Genomic DNA, 23,039 nt, shown 5'->3' with positions numbered 1-23,039 from the left:
CACACACACACACACACACACACACACCCTGACGCACAGGTTGTGATTTCATGCTTTCCCTCTACTTTCTTCCACTGTACTCACTCCTCTCATTCGCTGTTGTCGACACATGGAAGCAGTCACTTCCATCCATTAGCCCACTTTAACAGAAGATGACATTGTAGCCTATTTTGGCTCCTTTAACGAGCTAACAAGATAGAGTACACAAATGAATGTAACACAGAGGAACACACAGCTCACGCATGAAGCCATTTTTGTAATCAGAATGGTTGAGTAATTATGGCTCACTTCAAAGCAGAGTAGTATGGCAAACGAGGGGACATGGTAATTGTTTAATACCATAAATGTGTAGACACAAAGTCTGTGGCATTCAGCAGTGTAGCATCATTGTATATGGAAGCATGTGGCTATTTAAAAGATATTAGAACTGAGGTTGAATATGTCAGACTCCCTGAAATCCTGTTTACTCCTTAGGACAGACTAATGGAACACTCTTAGTTTATACCATGGCAAATAGCATCTATGAAATGTAGTAGCATACATTATAGACAGACACTAGTCTCGTATAACTGTGTCCTCCAAACGAGTACATTTTGTAAAACAATATATATCTTCTAATCTAAATCTCACTCACTTACTTTGCCAGACAGCCCATTGCTGTGTATCTTCATTAGCATAAGCTTTTCATCCGATGTGCAACACTTAATTAGTCTCGGAATGACCAGTGCTTTATGCTAACAAACAGGGCTTTCCAAATACGTCGACATTTTTATGCATGAGCTCAGTTTTAAGCGCATTAGACCCACAATAATGGCTCTTCTTGGGTATAAACAATGTTGTTATTAGACAGGGCAGTCCGGATCCAGTTCTCACTGGGAACTCCACTCCGGGTTTTTATTTTCTCGCGACAGGTCGGTAAAATGGCTGTGTCTCGCGGAGCCTCGTGCTGGTTTGGTTGATTTCTAGCTCGCGCTCTCGTTCTGTAACAGAAGCCCCCCCTCCAACACACACTCACTCACTTGTGTCGGTGAAATTCATTTCCCTGGCTCTGTATTTATATATTTTTTCTTTCACAAACTTTCCCCTCTCTGTTTTAACTTTAAACGGAGTCGCGGTGGATTACCGGATACCGGTCCGGGCGGAGGGCAAAGGGGGGAATGAACCGGGACAACGGGTACGTTGTTATAAATATAATTGTATTTATATTCAATGGTTATTCGGAGTTTGATTGTGAGTGAGTCGCCGTGCTGAGAGAGAGGTAGAGAACGAGTGGGGGAGAGAGAGAGGGATATCATGGCCGCTCAGGTTGCCAGCGTCGCCACTCTCAACACTAGCCCGCCATCCGAACTCAAAAAGCCGGATCGGGACCCACAGGAGGAGTCGGTACCGGGAGAGAAACAGCATGAAAATAAGGAACCGGGACCTGACGGCGGATCTCCTGGCCAGAAGGAGCTGCAGGACGGGACCGATGCTGGAAATGCTGGGGGAGGAGGGGATCCTGACATGAAGAACGGCAACGGGAATTTGCCCAGGGTAAATAATAATAGCAGTAATCAGAATGATTCAGGCGGGCCCGAAGGGAATAACCATCCCGGAATGGGACACCACCACCCGGGCCCCTTTCCTCCACCTCCTTACGGTTACAACCAGCACTACAGCCGGGCCCCTTTTCATCAACATGGCGGACAACAAAGCCCTGGCATGGCAGCTGCATCGGGGCCGGGCGTGATGGACCCTTACCCCCCTAATTCACACGAACACGGCTACCCCAACCATTACAACAACTACAGCCCTTTCCAGAACAGGACTTCTTATCAGGGCCAAGGATATGGGGCCATGAATTCCCCGCGTAATAACCAGCCTCCGGCAGCTGGGGGGCAGCCAGGCAAGCAACAGCCAGCAGGAGGAACCACAGCTATGGCTGCCTCTTACAATAATCAGAGGTATAACATGGGAAACCAACAACCCACGTCTACGCCAACTTTAAATCAGCTTTTGACATCCCCTAGCTCTGCCAGGAGCTATCCGAATTACCCCCAAGGAGACTATAACAATCAGGAAGGGGCCAGCAAAGGGCCAGGAGATATGGGCAGCAGTCAGTATGGTGGGGTCCATCCGGGTTGGCAACAAAGGACCCACCATCCGCCTCCCATGAGCCCGGGAAACACTGGACAACCTCCAAACAGAAATCAGGTAAACTTCACTTACTGCACGGACACACTTTGGCTAAGTTAAAGTACCCAGTAGTTCCGAAAAAGCACTGTAGAGTTGCATATTGCATTGGACCAGCCATTGTCTATGTAGCAAGAGCTCTAAAATGGCTGCCTCTCTCTTTCTCCCAATACCACCCCCTGCAATAGTGTTTAGACAGAGAAAGAAGCCACATATTCTGTTAGAAACAACTTCCTGAGTTGTTGGTATTAGTGTGGGTCCCTGCTGGGTACAGGGTAAGAGTTTGCCTAAGTAGAGCAAGAGTTTGTTAGGGGAAAGTGTGTGTGTGTGTGCGTGTGTGTTCACACAGGGAGATAAGGCGATATTTCTTCGCAGTGCTTCTTTAGCCTCATTGTCGATTTAAGTGCTGTAACCACCGTTATTTCTGTGAGAATCCGCGACGAAATAGCTTCTTTGAGGTGTTGTGCTGCCACCAGTGCTATTAAAGTTGTGTCAGTGGCTGTCAAGGCAATAAACAAAATGCAAATGACAGCGATATCGGTTAAATAACATTTGCATAATCATTAAGAAAAGACCCCTCTGTCGGTTTAAAAAGCCGCCGCACAGTGAAGTGGAGATGTGGCTTACAGTCCAGTGAACGGCAACAATTGCATCCGCTAAGTGTTTACTCGGATCAAAGTGTGATTGTGACCGCGATTGATTTCATCTTGACGGAGGGTTTCATTCATTGCGGCTCGGTTCGACTCCGTTCGCGTTTTCCTGCGCCTGTGCTCCATGCGACGCCTTGTAAACACGGCCCCGCTGGTTAGAGTTGGCAAAGTGCAGATTGCCTTTTGCTTTGGGATTTGAATTATGGAGGTAAAATCCTGCTGTCAGAGCCAGGAGACAGTTGGTCTTAGGTTGACATGCGAGCCGAGATCTGATTGGCTCCCCATCCCTCTGCTCTCGGCCATTTATAATTGCATCTAATGGAAGGCTGCAGAAAAACAGCCCCCTCTTCCCAGTTATGTGTTCCTACACCGCGTCAAGACAACATAGTCCCCGTGTCTTTTCTGTATTTGTATTCAGTTTGAACACTATTGTATGGATTTGTGTTTAAATATCTTTATTTATTTATTTATTTATTTATTTATTTATATATATATATATATATATATATATATATATATATATATATGGGATCTGGATGTTTTCCCATATCTACAGAAATCTGCCAGGAACCACAATGTTAAATTGAGAATGTTAACTTAGTATCTATTTAAAGCATTTTTTTAGAACACGTTATGTTCAGTTCCTCCCACTGCAGTAATTTGCATGATGCCTGTACTCCTGTAGATCCACCATTTGTATTTGTTAGTTGGAGTAAAAACCTTCAGCTCACTCTTTGCTGAATCACATCTCTACTGTCATTTTTAGCTGTCGACCTCAGACGTGCTCCTGAAGTTTCTTTTTCTGTTTTTCTTCTCACTGTTGGGTACACTGTGTGCACTGCTCCTTAGTTGGCTGACTCTGGTACAGCAGATAGAGTAGGTGTGGTCACGTTGCCTCGTTGTACAACTGTGTTTTCCGCTGTTTCCAGATCAGGAGTTGAGGAGACTTGTGTGCTCCGACGTCTTGTGGCCACGTGAGAGGGTTGGACTGGCTGCAGTTGTGTTTACAAGCAACCAAGGTGTCAGCAGAGTGTCACCGCTTAGTTTTTTTTAGCAGTTTACAATAGCCTAATTTGCTTCCCCCAAGCAGAGAGTGTAACCATGTCAACAGTGCTTACCTACACATCTCTCTCTCTCTCCAGTGAAAGGCCACATGTGTAGTGTTTTTACTCAACAAGTAAGTGTCATAGGCAACATATGTGGAGTTTGTAGCCCTACCTTTACAGTAAATGACTTTACTGTAAATGATTTACCATCTAGATACATAAGGGTATGTGAAGTATGTCTCCATACATCCAGCACATTTCACAAATGGAGTTTGTACATCCTTTTTGGAATGAAATGTGGTTTTATTAAAGATATTTTATTTACTTCTCTTAGTGACAATATTTTGTAATCATTAGGGCTGAACAATTTTGGGGAAAAAAATCTAATTGCAATTTTTCTGCCAGATTCAATTTGCTATATATATTTATTATTATTATTATTATTTTTAAGTATAGTTAAAGTTCAATATTCACTGTGTAACAGATAAAACATGTCATGGAGCATTATAAAATGAGACCCCATCAAAACCGCTCTATATTCTTATGCAAGGACGAGAACATAGATATGAATTTCCAGCAATAAGGGTTTTACCTTTTTAATAAGCAGGTGAACGTTGAACAGTCAAACACAGAACATTTCGCACAAAAGCGAAAGTTATAATAATAAAAAAAGAAATGTATCCTGTATCTTAAATATTTTTTCCGGTGAACTGAAATTTCAGATATGGCTCAGTTTAATGGCAGCATCGACATACTGCAGCCTTCTACGTTCATGTTAAGTAATCAAAAATAAGTGAGAAATCCACGGAACTATAGGACATTTCTGTATGTATCGTTATTCCCGCATTCATCTTGTAAATGTAGTAATAATAATCAAAAGAGGAATACGAATGTTAAACCAAATGGTACACCAAACATTCAACTAAATATTCACATTTGATTAATCGCGGTCTTCACGATTTAGTTAATCGCGTCCTGCGTCGTATGCGTTCTCTGGAAATATTTCATTGTTGGGTCTCTGTAAATTATAGAGTGTGGTCTAGACCTACTCTATCTGTAAAGGGACCTCACATAACTTCTGTTGTGATTTGACACTATAAATAAAATGGAACTGAATTTTGGGAAGCTTAGCGTGAGGCATCCACCGGGGGGGGGGGGGGGGGGGGGAAGTCTTCACTGCTCTTCACGATTCGATTCCGATCGTCCTGTCGACGAGTCGAATGGATTCCATATAACGATGCATTACAATGCGTCGCCTCCTCACTATTATTATTATCTTGCCACACCTGGTTTTCATCGACAAATTCAAGCAGTCAGATGTATGTGGACTCCCCTTTTCGTTGTATCTGCTCTTTAAAAAAAAAGCCCCTTCCTGAATGTAGCGGCGTCTGAACACAGCAGACAAGAAGCAAAAAAAAACCAAACAAACCAAAAAGCAGCGACCACAAAATGAACAAGTGACCTCAGTAGGCAATAATCGATTATGGTCCGTCGCTGCATCGATGCAGAATCATCCTTGTCGCGTTGCAATGATTAATTCCAACCCCCCCCTTAGCATCTACTAATCAAACCTAATACAAACTGTTCGGGTCATGCTGTATGTGTGTAAGAAAGTAGATGTCTTTTACTGCTTTATTCCAGCAAAAGAGTGGCCATCAAGGCCAGACCGTTAATCTAGAGAAGTGATCCCACCACATGTTGCTTTGAAACTTTTTAAGGCGCAAGCTTTTGACTCTTTTGATTGCCACTTTGCTGCCTCACAGCAAGGTCAATTGTGGAGACTTAAAGCTACACAGAGGGACTTTGCACATTCGTAGCGCTTTCTAAATGTCAGCAAAAGGCTTTGGTTCAAACTGTTTTAAAGTGCTCATATTATGCTTTTTGGCTTTTTCCCTTTCCTTTTTTGTGTTGTATATCTTTTTTTGTTCACGTTCTAGGTTTACAAAGTGAAAAAAGCCCAACGTCCCCCCCCCCAAAGGGACTTACCATCGCCAACAGAAAACACTGTTCACAAACTGCTCCAAACAGCTCTATTGTAGTCCAGCCTTTACTTCCGGGACCAACGTGCGTCACTTTGTAACACCCGTTATAATGCTCCACTAGCTGCTAGCGTGGCACGGCCTCATACTCTGCTTCTGACTGGCTAGTAGTCCTTACCTAGCTACTGCTCATGTGCGACTCCCAGCAAAGATGGGAGAGAAGTGAGATGTCTCACTCTGTAGCTAAAACCGAGATCTCAACACACAGGGGGAAAAGAGGAGCTGCAGCAATGTGCTGTACGACAAAAAATATGGTGTTTTTTGAAAATTAAACCACGTAAACCTATTCTGATATAACCTCTAAATACAATTTATGAACCTGAAAATGAGCATAATGTGAGCACTTTAAGCCAAATGTCCAGATATTCTGTGACACCAGCGGCTGGACACAGCATGGTCACATTCACCTACCGGGATCGGGGTGATCTGTGATTCTTTACTAAAATGTACCGAAATGGATAAGAAATGGAACGCTGACGAGTCTCGTCTTTTTCTGTAGTGCTGTTCGCCGCTGTTTTGAGGAAAGTTGGATTCCCCCTTTTTTTTTTTTTTTTCGTTTCAGTTTGGTTACTTCCTGTGTGCAGAGAAGTGTCCATACCCAAGGCCAGCTTTAATGTTGGTAAACGGGGTATATTTACAGCATCTTTACTTCGTGTGGATGGGGCGCTTTTCTCAGTTGAAGCTCCTTTTTGGCCATTAAGACTGTAAACATGTAGTGTTTTCATGCTGTGGAGTGGACTTTTTTTAATAAATTTTTTTACATCACTTCAAGTATGTAGCCTATTAATAACCATCATGCACTGTTTTGAGGCCGCGGTTTCAGCCATGTTTTACTGCGACTACTGAGATGACCACATGGGTTATGCTCTTATTGACTGAAATTGCACATTTAGTGAATAGCATATTCCGTAATAACTTATTTCCATCATATTTCATTTTGTTAACAGGTTGTAGGTCGGAAAAAAAGGTAGAGGCATTTTCTGTTTCTCTTATTAAGAATCCGTGTTTCTAAATTGCACACACAATGTCTAGTTTCTTTTTCATTCTGGATGTGAACCAGCCTCAGTAACACTCATCTCATTGGCTAAGTGCATCAAACCCTGTGTAGTTTAAATCTGTGTTTCTCCTTGTGTTGTGTATTCCAGGTGTCCAATAAGAGTTATGAACTTGGAATAAGTTTCTCAGAGAGCAGCGTGCAAAGAACTCTGCTGTCCCTTTTCTTTGATGTACGGGTATAATGTTTGCTGTAGGTGACAGATTATGGAATACTCGAGTGGCTATTCTCTGGACTCGTGACACGACTTGGACTCGCGCACTGGTGACTTGGACTAGAGGATTTCTGAAATGGGACTCGGAAGTTGGGTGAAGTTTCTGACTACTTTTGTGTGTAGTAGGCAGTGATGGAGGACTCGTGACCGGCCGCCGACTCGAGTCGCTATTCTCTGGACTTGTGACCGTGCTCGGTTCGGACTCTTCTTTGGGGACTCGGACTTGAACACCGGGGACTCGAGACTTGACTCGGACTCGACAGTTGGGGACACTGGTGACAGCACCATATTCCCTTTTTATAGCACACATACATTAGTCAAAGGGAAAACAGTGTTGTGATTGGAGTAGTTTATAGCAGGGCTGCAGCTAACCGTTATTTTCATTGCAGATTAATCTGTCGATTATTTTCTCGGTTGATGGATCAAAAAAAAAAAAAAAAAAGTCTGGATCAGTATTTCCCAAAGTCCAAGATGACGTCCTCAAATGTCTTGTTTTGTCCACAACTCAGACATATTCAGTTGACTGTCACAGAGGAGGGAAGAAACCAGAACACATTCACGTTTTAAGAAGCTGGACGATTTATCGATTTTTGTCAAAATAGTTGTCGATTTAATTTAATAGTTGACAACTTCTGGATTAATCTTTGCAGCTCCAGTTTATGGGAAGCTTTGTCGGTGCTCATATCCTTAAAGCCGTATCCTCTCAATTTCGTGAGCATAAAGACGGATGTCTATCCCAGCACTCTGCACACCTTTTCATTACTAGATTGCCGTCCATGCACTATGAGCTAGTGTGCTTCCCGAGCAGGTCTTTGCTGAAGAAGCCCAGGCTCATTGTTATTGTGCAAGTGGAAGAAGATCGTCTGTCTGGGAAGGTAATTGAGCGTTGTGGTGGTTAAGCACACCTAAAGGTAGCAGGGGCTGTCTTTTTGCGGTAGGCAAAAGGGTCAAACTCTGATTAGTGTCACTGAATTGGGAAGAATTAGAATCATGTAAAACTGGAGGTTTTCTTTGTGTGTGTGTGTGTGTGTGTGTTTTGGCGTCAATGGTGCAGGTGCAGGGAACACATTACCTTCATGGAATATAATCTCAGACATGGAGACCAGAGGCCTGTACTACGAAGCAAGATTTGGCGTTACCGAGGTAACTTCAGGTTCAGCCCAGGGGTTTTGTGTATCACGACGGTGGGTCACTTGTTACCGGGTTCAATCGCCGTGGTAACTTATGCTGAACGCCTAACCTGCTCGGGAGCAGGTTAAGTTGGGGATCAGAGATCAACCAGTGTAAAAGCGCCGCCTTCCGACCAATCAATGCTCGATTGACAACGGCGTCACGAGAGAGAGAGGTGCGCTCAGAAAAGGTAAAACATTTAGAGACCGACAACCCCGTTAACATTGTCTGACGGGTATTTTTATGAAAGATATATAGATTTTCAGCGGAGGGAATTACGTACAGGCTATTTGTCGGCTTCTCGAGCTGTGTGTTGCCAATGCCACACATCCGTTTGAATTATGTTTTTATATATATATTTTTTTTATTAGCTCTCCTGATTGCTTACCTCTGCCAGGGTTGCAACTGAAATAACAGGCTAAAGCAATGACAGTTTATGGAAAGCACCAGTGTAATACTGGTCAGATCTCGGTCCTGATGGGGAAGTGATATTGATAAACGTTGTGATTTATGCATTTACAGCATCTGCTATTTTTGTGCCAGCTTTCCTTCCTGTTTTAGGAAGCAAGCGACTGTTTGGACTGTTAAACCGTGTCTGTGTTCTTCATATTTATGTAGAATTGCTCTTCTTCTGTAAAATATGCGGCTCTGGTAGATGTGTGCGATTGGTCGCGCGGCGCAAACCCCGCCTCTTTTATGTGAACGCGCGCGGCGCCGGATTGGGAGACCCTGGCTTGATTGAACTAGTTGTTAACCAGCGACGTGACACAGGTTACGCGGGGCCGCGGTGGTTAGGTCAGGTGAAGCCCGGGTTGCTGAACTCGATCCAGGGCGTGTTGATGTGGATTCGTAGTACAGGCCTCTGGAGGACAGGCCAAATGGACAGAAAGATGACGTAAACAGTGTCCAAACTGTTGCCAAACCCTGGCATAGAGACGTCACATGAGGCCACCACTCTGTGCACGATTGTGTTCAGTCGGAGAACTTATGTGTTTGATACTGCAAAGATTAGAGTGTTATTTTTTTAATTTTTTTTACCAGACTGTGCTCTGCATAAGGGCTGTCCACAATAAGTGCTGTTGGCTGTATTCTAGCAGGCTTTATTAAATGCTTCAACTCTCCATTCATTAACAGCGGCTCGATTAGCCTTTAAATTGGCGGATATATCGCCAGTAATGATTCGATGGATGATTGTTATGGAGCCGTTCACCTGCTTTGGGCCACCTGCTAAAGATGAATTAATGTGTTAATTGAGTGGCGGGTGAGGGCTACTATTATGGTTTTTCATTATGCCTCGCACATAAACAAATGCTCCTGAAGTGGATTGTAGTGCGGTTGTTTTGGATAGTACAATGCCAGGTGTTTCCCTGTGCCTAACACACGGGAGTGAGCCATCGGGGATGCCTCCCCCCCCCTCCCAGCTCTGCAAGGCTGTCTTCCCAAATTGAGTTTGAATTAAATCATAATCAAAGACACTTTGGAAGTATTTCTTTTGAGGAAGTCCCACAGTTAAAAACATAATGAAAACCCCCAAACCGAGGGTGTGAAATTGACTGCTGCTAATAGACGCACAGCTCGGCTGCTGATGAACAAGGGAAAGCCCCCACTGCACATTGGAAATTAGTGTACAAATAAACCGTTTCATGACAGCTTTACTGTGTCAAAAACTCTCACAAGTAAAGAAGATGGAATAGATTTGATGTTTAAGCTAGCGGACATCTTGCCTTGTCTCTGCATTTTTATTCAAACTAAACTAATTAAAGCATTGACCAGACCCCGATGCTCTTGTTTAGCACGCTAGAGCTGTACTAAGGGTGTGTCATTTTTGTTTGAGGATATACTGGAGATCTCATTTGACATCGTGCTGGAAATTTGAAAGTACACCGGAAGCCGCGTCCCTCACACTAAAATGGGATTCAAAAAAAAGAAGAAGAATCCTTACGTTTGTTTTTCTGCCACGCGATTTGAAGTGATTTTAAAGAAGAAGTAGTTCTTCGAAGATCGACAGGAAATGAATTGCCAACTAGGGCTGCAACTAATGATCACTTCACATTATCGATTATTTACACAGTTAATCGATTCAATCTTTTGGTGTATACATGTCAGAAAATACCGAACTCGCACTCTCTGACAATCCCAATCCCCTAAAGCACAATGTCTTTTTAAAAGTCTTGCTTTGTCCGGCCAACAGTCCAAAGATATGTACTAGATTCAATTACGGCATTATCATGCCTTCGATTCGATATCGCGATGCGTCAAATACATTTTTACAATTAAAGCCACGTAGGATATTTAATTCATAGCTTTTCAAGCCTCAGAAACAAAACATTCTGCAGTGCTCTGACACTAAATAAATTGGATACATACAAACTACAGCACTGAGCCCATGGCACTTCCTGAATGTGCAAAACACAACAGAATATGTAAACAGAAAGGTTGTTAATATATACATACATTAAACTGAAATAATCCATTACGGCCCGGCCGATTATCGACGCAGCATCGTCCACGATTCGATGCGTCGATTATTTGATTAATTTCAACACCCCTAATATGCACCAAACTACGGCACAAATTGAAGGGAAGCTGGGAATTGTCACATCTCAGAAGCTTGAACTACAGATTTGTTTCATACGTTTTGCTTGGGAAGTAACTTTAAATGACCGATCGATCGATCGATTTAAAAAAAACAAAAAACAAAAGAAACGTGACGTGACCAAGTGGTGGTTTCAGCTCTCTGCACAGCTGCTGGTTTTAGCGTCTCGGGTATGTAGCACTGGCGCTTTTCCGTACATGATCGTAATCTCTTACGGCTGTGAAGCGCCGGTCAGACGAAATGAGACATTTAGGGTGCCACCCTTTGAGTGTGGGAACTCGTAACGAGCGCTGCAATGATGAGTCGAACATTTGGACAATAGATTAACTGGTTACACTTTACTTGAAGGTATCTACATAAGAGTGGCATGACACGGTCATGAACACACGACACTGTTATGAACACATGAACCCATAACCCATAAACCATAACCCTAACCTGTCAGGACAAAACGACCGAATGACACTTTCTAAAAGAAGCGTTATGTCATAAACGTTTATGACTTGTTTATTAGGGGTGTGCAAAAAAACTTGATTCCTATTCGAGTCACGATTCAAGCTCGATTCACAGAATTCCAGAAATCTTTATTACATTTACATACTGTGAATCGTTTTTTTTTTTTTTTTTCATTCATTGTTGAATCGACAATCGATTTTTGAATCCAATCGTGAGCCTAGAAATCGATACCGAACCGTGACGTTATCTGAATCGTGCACCCCTACTGTTTATGTTTGACACATTCATGACGGCGTCGTGTGTTCATGACCGTGTCATGCCGCTCTTATGTAGATACCTTCAAGTGTCCCCAGTGAACCTATTGTCAAAAGTGGTCGCCGATTCATTTTTTTTTAATGCAAATCGACTCGTCGTTGCAGCGTCCGTTACGAGTTTGCTTTCTGAATTTCTGACATTTATTTCACTTGTAAAGAAGTTCACGGCGTGGGTTTTCTGCCTGTTTTGCAGCAAACGGACATGATGTGGTCGCCGTCGGCGGTACTGCATAAACCGAAAATATTTCGGTGGGTCATTGGTGAAACGATAAGGACAAAATATCCATTCTAGGGGAAAGACTCGTCGCAAAAATAATCACAATACCTGTACGAATAAAACAAAATTTCCTCCCACTCCTACCGTACACTAGAAAGTGTTACACAGTTCTTTGACAGCTGGCTCTACACATTCGGGATTGCCCCCCCGAAGTTGACTCTCGACTCTTTAGTCTGCATTGCTGAGTAATGATTCTCCACAGGCCACATGGACAGCATGCTGCCTCCCGGCAACTGTGTGTTATGTGTGTGATTTGTGTTTGTGAGACTGTGTGTGTTTGAGGGAGAAACGGTGTCAGTGATACTCAGGGGAGGAGGGGGGGGTGTTGGGTGTTTTGTGAATGATCTTGGTCTGCCCCTGACAGCTGTGTGTATTTGTGTATAAAGTGCGGCAGTTACTTGGTGGTCGTTGCGAGTGTGTAAGTGTGTGTGTGTGTGTGTGTGTGTGTGTGTGTGTGGCACTGCCTCAGGAGCCTCTCTGACCTGCTCTTATTCCACGTGTCACCAGCCATCCATCTTTCTTTGGCAACATCGCCCTTTTTCATCCCGCTGACAGGCACAGACAGCGTTGCGTTTTCCAACGTAGCCTCTTCCCAGCTGCTGTTATTTCCTCCGTAGCACTGTGCATAAGACCCCTCAATTATCCGCATGAGTTTTTGATACGGAGCACATCCCAAGACAACGGCCGACTAACGCAGTAAGCAGCCGGCCGCCCTGCAGACGCTTATAGATGTGACTGAGCGGCCTCCAGGCTAATTGACTTCCACAAGCTATAGCCAGTTACTGTATCCAGCCAATATAGTTAGGGATACTGTTGATAAAGTCAAATTTGCATTCCCTGACAGTGAAAAAGGATGACTCTGAATAGGTGTATGCCCAGTGTTGCACATTGAACGCGCGCTGAGAAAAACAAGTTCCTCCACGGACAAATGTCAAACTTGGGCTATTGCATCAGGGCACGCTGGAATGTAAAAGTAATTTATTTCTTTTGACATTTACCTCCTAAAATGCTCCAGATTAGCATAGTAATATCCTTCTCGGAGCCTGTGTGAGACTACAGACTTCATTTACATGACGTATGGTGTGTGTGTTTTTATGGAATAAAGTGGTTAACCTTTAAATTGGCGCAGTTGTTGATACTAGAAGGTAGAGAATAGATGCTCTCATACCGCTCTCACCTTTGCTCTCTGCTGGGGGGGGGGGGGGGGGGGGGGAAGCCAATGGCTCATATATAAAGTGGAAAAGGGGAGCATGCACAACGAGGAACAGTTGCTTTTCTCTCTCTCTGTCTTTTTTGTGGAACGCAATGATGACGCTTGATGATGATTGTGCCCTCTAGTCATAGCCTTGCTTTCTGTTTTGCCCAACGTGCTGTACACCGTTTCAGCCTCTTTTAAGGCCAATAAAACCGAAGCTGTGGAGTGCATATAGGGCACGCAGGAGATGCTAAAACGCCCGGGCAGACTAAAGTCATTTTAGCTATAAAAGAAAAAAGCCGATCTTTATAGCAGCAGAATAGGAAAGCAGTAACTGGTGCTGAAATGATTGGGAAATAAACAGATTTGTTGATTTAATAGTGCACTTTGTGATCCAAAAATGCAACATTTTATGCTCGTTCTAGCTTCTTAAATGTGAGGATTTGGCTCAGTAGTTTGATATCACTGTTCATTGAATCAGAGCCGAAACAATTAGGCCATTAGTTGATTGGGGGTGGCGGTAGCTCAGTCAGTAGGGAGTTGGGTTGGGAACCGGAGGGTTGCTGGTTGAAGTCCCAAATACGGACCAAAGTATGGTGGTGGACTGGTAGCTGGAGAGGTGCCAGTTCACCTCCTTGAGCAAGGCACCGAACCCCCAACTGCTCGGGGCGCCTTTCCATGGGCAGCTCCCCCACTCTGACATCTCTCCATTAGTGCATGTATAGCTACTGAGCATGTGTGTGTAATTCAGGCCTGTGTGTAATAACAATAGAGTGAAAACATTGCAATTTCCCCTTGCGGGATTAGTAAAGTATAAATTATTATTATTGACAAAAAAGTATACAAAGTATACATGCCCAGTGCTTTATTTTTAACTGGCCTAAATAATTAGTGTACATTGTTCACAGAGCGAGGCCAATGTTTACACAAGTTTAAATGCCACCTCTTTCTGTACAGCAGTGTACCAGGCGGCCACTTAGCAGCCGGTTTGATACAGAGCCATTGTTATGTTTTGATTGGGTCGGCTCACGGTTACAAAAAAAAAAGAGAGAAAGAAAAAAGAGCAGCCGGTGGTCAGCAGGAACAAAGTTACACAGACAGTTTAGTGCCATTATTTCTGGCTTGTGTGGCAGGTGACAGTGATTTGTGCACCAAAGACACATTTGTAGGGTTTTCCTCGCCGTTGTAAGGTTTAGGTGCAGCACCCGAGCCGTTTTTGGGCAGCACCTAAGCCGAATGAATGCAACTAGAAAGACTTTCGCAGCTCTAATGACTGTAGTTGGACTCCTTAAGCAAGTTTGGTCTTTAAGCTTTTTGAGTGCTATGCATTTATGATGTGCTCTAGCTTTTCCAACGTTTTAGACACAGATACGGTGAGAACAACGGTCCACAGTGATGTGAAAAAGAGACCCAGAACGACCACAAAGCGAAACAAACCGACTAGAAAGAGACTCCAAATGACCACAGAGACCCAAACCGACCCCAAAGGAAAACAAAAATCAGCAAAAAGAGACACAACACGACTACAAAGAGACGCAAGAAACCCACAAAGAGACACAAAATGTATGGGGAAATTGCGTTTTCTTTTATATTGAAAAATGTTATATTTCCTTGAGGAAGGACGCCTAAACCCCTTGCCAAATACGCGCACCTAAGTCTTCCACAAACCCAGGGCAAACATTGATTTGAACAGTATATTTGCTGCCTGGCTGATGCTAACGTTACACTCTCGTTGTGATACGTGAAAGTGTGGAGGTATGGCTGTTAGGGCTGGGTACCGAGTTCAATTCTTTTTAGTTCCCCAATCGAAGCATCGAGAATTGAAAAATGCCTCGTCATTCAATACCCAATTTCCATACCTAAGGAGTAAATCTCATCAGCGTCAGTGAGCCAATAAGCACGCGGCATGCTTCTACCAAGACCTAATAAAGTCTGTGATTGGCTGTCTAACGTTAACACGTCGTAGAGACGCACAGGAAAAACTGCATTACACAGAGACGGGGCTCACGTAGTAGGGGCTGAAAAAAAAAAAAAAGCTGTGTGCCGTAATGTTATTTCTTTTTGTTTTTACAAAATTGGTATCAAAAAAAGTCACTTAGGAACCGGTATCGAAGTCACTGTATTGGTATTGTTAGCGGTATCGAAATGTTTTTGAACGATATCCAGCCCTAATGGCTAACTAATAATAAATGTTGTTGCCGTGGTCCTCTCTCCAACCTGGAGATTTGCATGGCCGTGCCCGACAGGACTGCAAATTAACGTCGCTCATTTGTTTTGAAGCAAGGCCTGAAGCCATTCCCCTCCACGCTGCAGTTGAAATGTAAAGTGGACAGCTCTGCCATCATGCACAAACTCAATATTGCATTTAAATTACTAGTCTGTGACTCGGATTATGACCAAGCATGTTTTCGTGTGTGTGTGTGTCTGTGTCTGTGTGTCAGAGTTGTGACTCTAACCATGAGGCGGTCAGTGACCCAGCCAGGTCCTTAAGTGGCTTCGCCTCATTCAGCAGCCGGGTGTATTTTTGGCGTAGTAGTGAGTGACACACTGATCGTAATGGGTCGTCCAGGGTGCCAATGGTCAGCCTGAATAAGCATCCTTCTCGGCAGCGCGAGCCGAGCCGAGCCTTGGCAACGTGATGTAACCGATCGCTGTCTTGCCTTCCAACGCTGACGGAGGAGCCGCTGGCATGTCTCTGAGCAGGAGTGGAGAGAGCGGAGGCCGCCTTTTTTTTTCTTCTTCTTCCCTGAGCGCGTCCCGCTCAAGTGCTCATGTAACCTGAGCGCCACTGCCATTTTTGCACTGTACTCGCATTGTAGCCCTAAATAAGACAGGCTGCTGTTCATTATGGGATGTTAGTCGACCGTAAACTGTAAACACTCTTCGCAAAGGTAATGCCTTTTAACAATCATCTGTCAGGCTCCACGGTGTAACTGGACATTTAATTCCATTTTCAAATGTTTTAATAGTTGAAGAAAGGAGTTGAATATGGCTGGGCATTGTTTGTAAATGTTTTCATATTATTCTGACCATTTATCGCCTCTTCCAGCAACAATGTCTTAACTTTCCAGGTGAGTGTTGTGTCTGCAGGCGCAGTACACATCACTCAGAGTTTCCTATTATTCCCACCGGCCCCTGCTCTCTCAGCCCCATATCTGAGCTCCCAGCCCAAGTGCCCCTCGCCTCGTGTCACTCCTCGGAGTTAGCCACTGTCACCTGGAAATATAAAGGCTGTTTTATGCTTCTGCGTCACCTCCACGCCGTAGCTACGCTGCGAGGTGTCTGCCAGCCAGTTCATGTTATGTTAGCAAGCAAACGTTAGCACAACAGCCCACAAAGCGCTGCTTGCTGGCGAAGCGCTAATTTCACAACGTTGCTGACATATATACACTTTACAAACAAATAACCCCGTCATTGTAACCAAAATATGTCTGAGTTTATTTGCAAAGCTGATGTCAGTGAACTGACATGTTGCTACTCCCCACAGTAGGCTGCTTGAAACGCCCACTATCAACACACAGGACCAGTTGACCATTTATTATTATTTTCTAATACATTTTTTTTTAATCAGGCAAAAGTGGCTGCTTTGCTCTACCCAACGGGGGATTTCTTTCACAGAGCACACTGGGCCTGTCAGCACAGCGCTGGGAACCAGTCAACACCTTGCAGCTCCGTTGTTCATCAGTAAACATTGACTCTCGCATGCTAATCACCACTGTCAAATAACGGTAATCAGTCAGGGCGCGTGTCTTTTTATCAGTATTTCTTTTGTCTGGCAACGGCCCGTTACTGCCACTGTCCGTTCAGAAGTGAATGTACAATACAATATGGACGTTTGTTTGAGGCGGTTTCTGTTCCATTTTTGTTTTAGGGCTGGGCGATGGGGAGAAAATCAGATATCGCCATATTCTTGTCCCAATACCTCGATGACGATATTGTCGCGATATTCTAGGGTTGACAGCCTTTAAAACCAGGAAAAGACGACACTTAAGCCATTTACGATATTACGATTTCCAAAATCTAAGACGATATCTAGTCTCGTGTCACGATATCGATATAATATCGATGTATTGCCCAGCCCTATTTTGTTAATTTTATTTTTGTGTTAAATTCATGAGTAGTAATAAGACGTCAAGTGCAACTGCAACCTGTAGATGATTTGATCTGCTTTTGCAACGTGATTGATTAGATCGGTTTCTGCTTAATTTATTATTATTATTATTATTATTATTATTATCACTGTAATGTTAAATACGTTCCAGGTGTTAAAGTTTATTTTTATGTTAAAGGGATAGTCCAGCGATTTTAGCACTGGACTTCCATATTCAAATATATTCAGATATTTGGAAATTTGGCCACTGGTGTGGGTCAAACAGTTTGGCTCAAGGTCCACTGTTTTCTTTTGGAACTTTCAACCTTATCTCACGGTCTTCTTCTTCAGATGGCATTTTCTATGTTGCCATTAACTGAGTCCAAAGTTTGTGTAGATGTTGGTGTCTCTACGGTTCATTTCTGCCTGTGTAAAAATGTTTTTTTTTTTTTTTTAGTCCTCTGCTAAACTAAATTTGAACAGATCCAGGAATATGTCCTGTGTGTGTATATGTATATATATATATATATATATATATATATATATATATATATATATATATATATATATATATATATATATAATGTATATATATATAATGTATATGTGACAGCCACCTTTTGGCTGCTTGTCTTTGGGAATACCGTGCTCAGAAATGCAAGGGGCCGTTCCAGCAGCAGTGTTTTCCACCTTTAAATCGTGCAGATGCAGAGTAGTGTGTGTTTTTAGCTCTCGTCTTTCTCTTGTTGTTCCTGTTGTTCTTATTTTTTTTTTTTAACCCTTTCCGAGGTTACGGAAAGCCTCTCTCTTTTCCCTCTCATCTCTCCTCGATGCGAGAGCCGATCGTGTCATCCTAGTGTGCGAGTTCCCCTCTTCCTCTCCTCCCCGAACATCTTTTGAACTCCTCGGAACAGCTGGGTGAACATCTGGGGTGAGTAGGGTGCTGTTGCCTCTGCTCGGTGCGGATGATGGCACCAGCAGGCGCAGGCTGCCGCCCCCCCCCCCCCCCCCTACCCAACCCAGGCCCTGCTTGCTTTTATCCCGAGTCATGCAACGGTCAGCTCAGAGTTGGAACTTCTCAGGTTGATGCAGTGGGAAGGCCGACTAATTGCTTAATTGGTTGTTTGTTTCCCCCTTAGCTTCTTGTTTACTCTAGCTCTCTTTGCTACGCTACACCAGTCGGCTCCTTCCAGTTACATACTTAAGCTTGGCTTAAAAGCCGAATTTATCAAGTGGTGTGGATGAGTACCTTGCTGCTGTAGCTGCTGGGACTTCGGTGCGGTTATTCTTACGAAAAAGAGAAACGCTAACGCAACGTGCAACTCCAGGGTTCCCGCGGGTCCTTAAAGGTCCCATGACATGCCGCTTTTTGGATGCTTTTATATAGGCCTTAGGGGTCCCCTAATACATGCAAAATAAATTTAAATAAATCAGATGTCGCAGTAAAAACAAAATAGTGAATACTCTTCGAGCATGCGAGAAAATAAATCAAAATAAACTGGATCGGCCCGTGGATCTGTTCATTTTTCCGATCCCCGATCCAGCTATTTTGTCAACATCGGGGCCGATATCCGATCTTAGTATCGGATCGGTGCACCCCAAGTAGGGCTGCACGATATTTAGCTTCATCGTCTACATCGAGATGTGCGCATGCGCGATAGTCACATCGCAGGACGATGCGATGTTGACGCTACAACTTCTTTGCTGCTTGATAAAAAAGTAAACTTTCACCGTACTCCTTTTCCATGACTGTTACCGGCCGACCCTTCCCCTTTAAGACAAGTGGTCATGTGATGTAACGTTAGTCCGACGGGGGGTTGGCGGTGGGTGGTGTGTGGTGTTATGGGAAGTGAGGCTCTCTGTGTGTAGAAAAGTACCGTAAGCGGAAGCTGCCGCTGACACAGTGATGCACATGCTTTTCCATGGGTAGTGAAGCTCCAGTAGTCAAGGACAAACTAAACCACCTGATTAATGCAACGTAATCACGACATCTCCCGGCCATTTTTCACCGCAGAAAGCTGCTACCAGCCAGGCTAAAGCTAACATAGTTAGCCTAAAGAAACGAGGCGTCTGTCCCAACTAACGTTATGGTTCGGAGCTGCGACGCTGGAAACTGCATGTGACATGCAGGCTCTGCATGCACAGCAAACCAATCATGATCTATTTTAATCAATTCATCAAACAACCAAAGCAGGCCCTGCTAGTCGACCACAACCTGAAGTTTAGAGGAAGCAACATGCATGCATTATTAATATCATTCACTTTAGCCTGGATTGATATTATATGAATACAATGGTGTCATGTCAGTCAACCAGTGTATTTCTTCCTAATTTCCCTCTCCAAAATCTCTTCAGAAGAGTAGTCACAGCCTTACTTGCTTTGGTTTTTGTAAAACATTAAAGTTCAACAAAGACTGGTTCACATAAGAACATTTCCTTTTTCATTTTTATTTTCTTTGTAGATGCACTCCTACAAAACCACCCCAGTAGTTGAGAATGATTTAGTATTTCTAAATAGGGCTATTTATGTCCTCTTGTAAAAATGAGTCTTTTTTTCATATCGCAATATATATCGCAGGGGGAAAAAAATATCGCAATGTAAGTTTTTTTTCCCCAATATCGTGCAGGCCTAACCCCTAGTAGAAGGTGGCCGGACGATATGAGGAAAACCTGCGATACTGTTGCTGAATATCGCGCTAACGATATTACTCGCGATAAACAAACGGATATTAAGTGTTCTCAGTTCTGCATCTCTGCTGCTTCCAGCATTCTGCTGAAATGCAACACATTGGTTTTTGGATTTAAAACAAATGAAAGGAAATCATTTCCGACCTTCTTTTACTGAACAAATTGAACATTGAATTGGATATAAAAGGCACCACTAAAAAAAGAGTGACATTTTAAAGTGCTGTTATCTAACTTATATTTTCTTTTCCTGAGTGTCTTTTGCGATATGTCGCAGCCTTTCCAGCGTTTATTGCGCCAGTTGATATCGCAATTTATTATTATATTATTTATTTAATATTATTATTAAATTTTTTTGGGATTGAATATAAAGGATTTTGTACCTTTTTTTTTTTTTTCAATTATCAAAAAAGCAGAAGTGCTCAAATGTTTAATGTTGCCTAAACACTGAAATAAAGTTAATAAAACAGTCCAGAATTGGCAAACCATTTGATTGAAATAAGGAACTATCTGATCAAAGTAAAGAAGAGCAGTTGACCAAGAGAAACTATTTTCATAATCAAATAATCATTTAAGTAATTTTTCAAGCCCAAAACAAACACACATTTGATTGTTCCAACTCCTCAATTGTGCGAACTTAATGGGCGTTTTCTTGTCTCAGTCCAAGTACCATGAACAGAAAATATATATATATATATATATATATATATATATATATATATATATATATATATATATATATATATATATATATATTTTTTTTTGGACTGTCTGATGGACAATTTGTACATCTCCCCAGACACTACGGGTTGCTCCTCGGCCCTAAAGCTTGTTACCTCTGAAGACTTTATCTGCCTCAGCATTCACTTTTTAAAGTTGGTCTACTTTTAAAAATATGTTTTCAGCAAGACTCCTCGTACGGCTGGGGAAATGTCAGCGGAGAAAGCGGCCCGGGGAACACTGCTGCTTGTCCCGGAGCAAAGCGCTTAACCCTTCACTCCTGCAGTGGAAGTGTTCAGTGCTTAAACAGCGAAAGACCTGGCCCCCCCCCCCCCCGTGGCATAGCAACCAACAGCATTAACCCTCGTATTGCCTTACTGTTGACCATACCACTAGTGCTACACCTCCCTTTTTTTTCCTTTTTTTTTTTTTTGGGAAATCATGGTCAATAAACCTTATTTATATGAAATCATACAACATATTTGAAATGCTGAAGTATTTGTTGACTAATAGTTAACATCAGAGGAAGATGTGTTGATGGATAATCACAGACGGAAGTTTAGTCAGGAGACTTTTTGAAAACCATTTCATTCTTTTTAATGGCAGCACATAATCACACCTTGGTTTGCCTGTTTGTAGGGCGGGGCGATATGGAGACAATCAAATATCACAATATTTTTGACCAAATACCTCGATGCCGCAACGATATTGTAGTGGTGAAAAGGCAAATAGTGGAACAGCTAGAACATTCTGGTAACATTACTGTAATGCAGCCTTTAAAACCAGGACCCGAGGACAACGAGAGGGTTAATGTGAAGTAAGCTCTCAAACGCAAAGTCCTGGGCCACACCGGTGGCCCAGGGTGGGATATCCTGTCCCTCTCTGACACGTGGGTGTGTGTGACTCCACCCGGCCATGTGAGGGCGGCCGTGGCCGGCGTGTGCTAGCGCCGGCGTGTTGCGTGTCGAAGGGCTTTAACGCAGAACAATGGTGTGTGTGCCGAGCCGAGGCCATGTGGCCTTGTGGCGGATTAAATTAGCAGCAGTTGTTTATCGCCTGCCCCCCCCTCCCCGGTCCATCTGGTCCGCTCGGCCCCGTAGACTCAAACTCGGCTCTCAGGCACTGCCCCCCCCCCCACCTCAATCCCACCGTCCATACCCACCCTCCCCAAACCTCTTACAAATCCCTATCCCCATGTCGCACGCACACGCGCACACACACACACACACACACACACACACACACAAACGCACACCGTTTGGACTAGTTGCAGTATCCAGCAGCAACCCAGTCATGACACAATACACTCAGTGCAACCTCTTCTGCCAAGAGTGCTCTGGCGTTCCTCTATGCAGATTAGCCATGTGCTAATTGCAGTTATTTATTTATTTTTCTCATGGAGGAGACAGAGGAAGGAAGGGAGGGGGAAGCGTCTTTCCTCCAGAAATTGATTAGATGACTGAGCAGAAAAAAAAAGCAGAGCCGGTGCAGTGGAGCGTGTTGAGAGTTGTGTTGCCAGCCAGTGTCCACGTCAGAGACTGTGTGTCGCTGCGCGTGGAAAGTTTTGTCCTAAATGCTGTAAACTGTGTCGAGGAGGGAACAAATGTTTTGGCCCTCTGGTTGAAATGTGTCTTTTAAAAAAAAGTCCGGTTTTGATTGGCGTGAGAGGCCGTTATTAGATGCTGATGATTACGTTGAGAGTTTTAGTAATCTACTTCTTCTTGAAATTGGTTTCATGATTAATATATCTCGAGGAAACACTGAGTCCTTGTACTGTTTTTTAATTCATAATGTACTTTTATGATTTCCCACGAGTGGCTAAAATAAGTATAATTGATGAAAGTATAGGCTCAAAACAGCATGGGCTTTACTAACATGTTGTCACCTGAATGAACTTTGTATCTGAAATCAGAATATACCATTAACCTGTTTGGAATGAAGATCAGCCTTTCAGCTGAGACGGTTTCAGAAACAGATGAGTGGGTTATCATTTGCCTTGTTTTGATGTGTGTGTGTGTGTGTGTGTGTGTGTGTGTCTGTGTCTCCCTTCACATCATAACTACAGACTTCTTGTCTCATGCATTTTATAATGATATACAAAAGAAGTACTATTTATATTCCAATAACACTGCACTGTTTGGATTTTTTCCAGTATACGTTTATTGAAAAAAAAAAAAAAAAGGGTACGCCTTTTTGGCTTTTGATTTACGTAGGTTGATTTGGAAGAAAGGAAAGAAATAAGCTGTTTGGTGTCATAGTAGTAACACAGTGACACTTTCAATGTCGGCTGGAACATTCAACTACATGTTCAGCTTGTTTTGTTTGTAGCATACCAGCGCGATCAGTCGCTCTGGGAACAATT

General features: G+C 43.2%; 1 protein-coding gene across 3 annotated transcripts in view; it reads left to right on the top strand.

Moving 5' to 3' along the window:
* Positions 1-906: 906 nt before the first annotated feature.
* Positions 907-23,039, top strand: part of arid1ab (AT-rich interactive domain 1Ab) — a 61,156-nt gene continuing 39,023 nt past the window's right edge. For 2 of the 3 annotated variants that reach the window (XM_078268350.1, XM_078268349.1), the window contains exon 1: positions 907-2,193. In XM_078268350.1, the coding sequence (XP_078124476.1) occupies positions 1,294-2,193 (900 nt within the window). In that variant the 5' untranslated portion in view covers positions 907-1,293. The remainder of the gene's footprint in view (positions 2,194-23,039) is intronic. The other variant, XM_078268351.1, reaches the window with a different exon arrangement.

This window comes from Sander vitreus, chromosome 14 (assembly GCF_031162955.1).
Source record: "Sander vitreus isolate 19-12246 chromosome 14, sanVit1, whole genome shotgun sequence".
In the NCBI taxonomy this organism is placed as follows: domain Eukaryota; kingdom Metazoa; phylum Chordata; class Actinopteri; order Perciformes; family Percidae; genus Sander; species Sander vitreus.
This window is presented reverse-complemented; position numbering and strand designations above follow the sequence as displayed.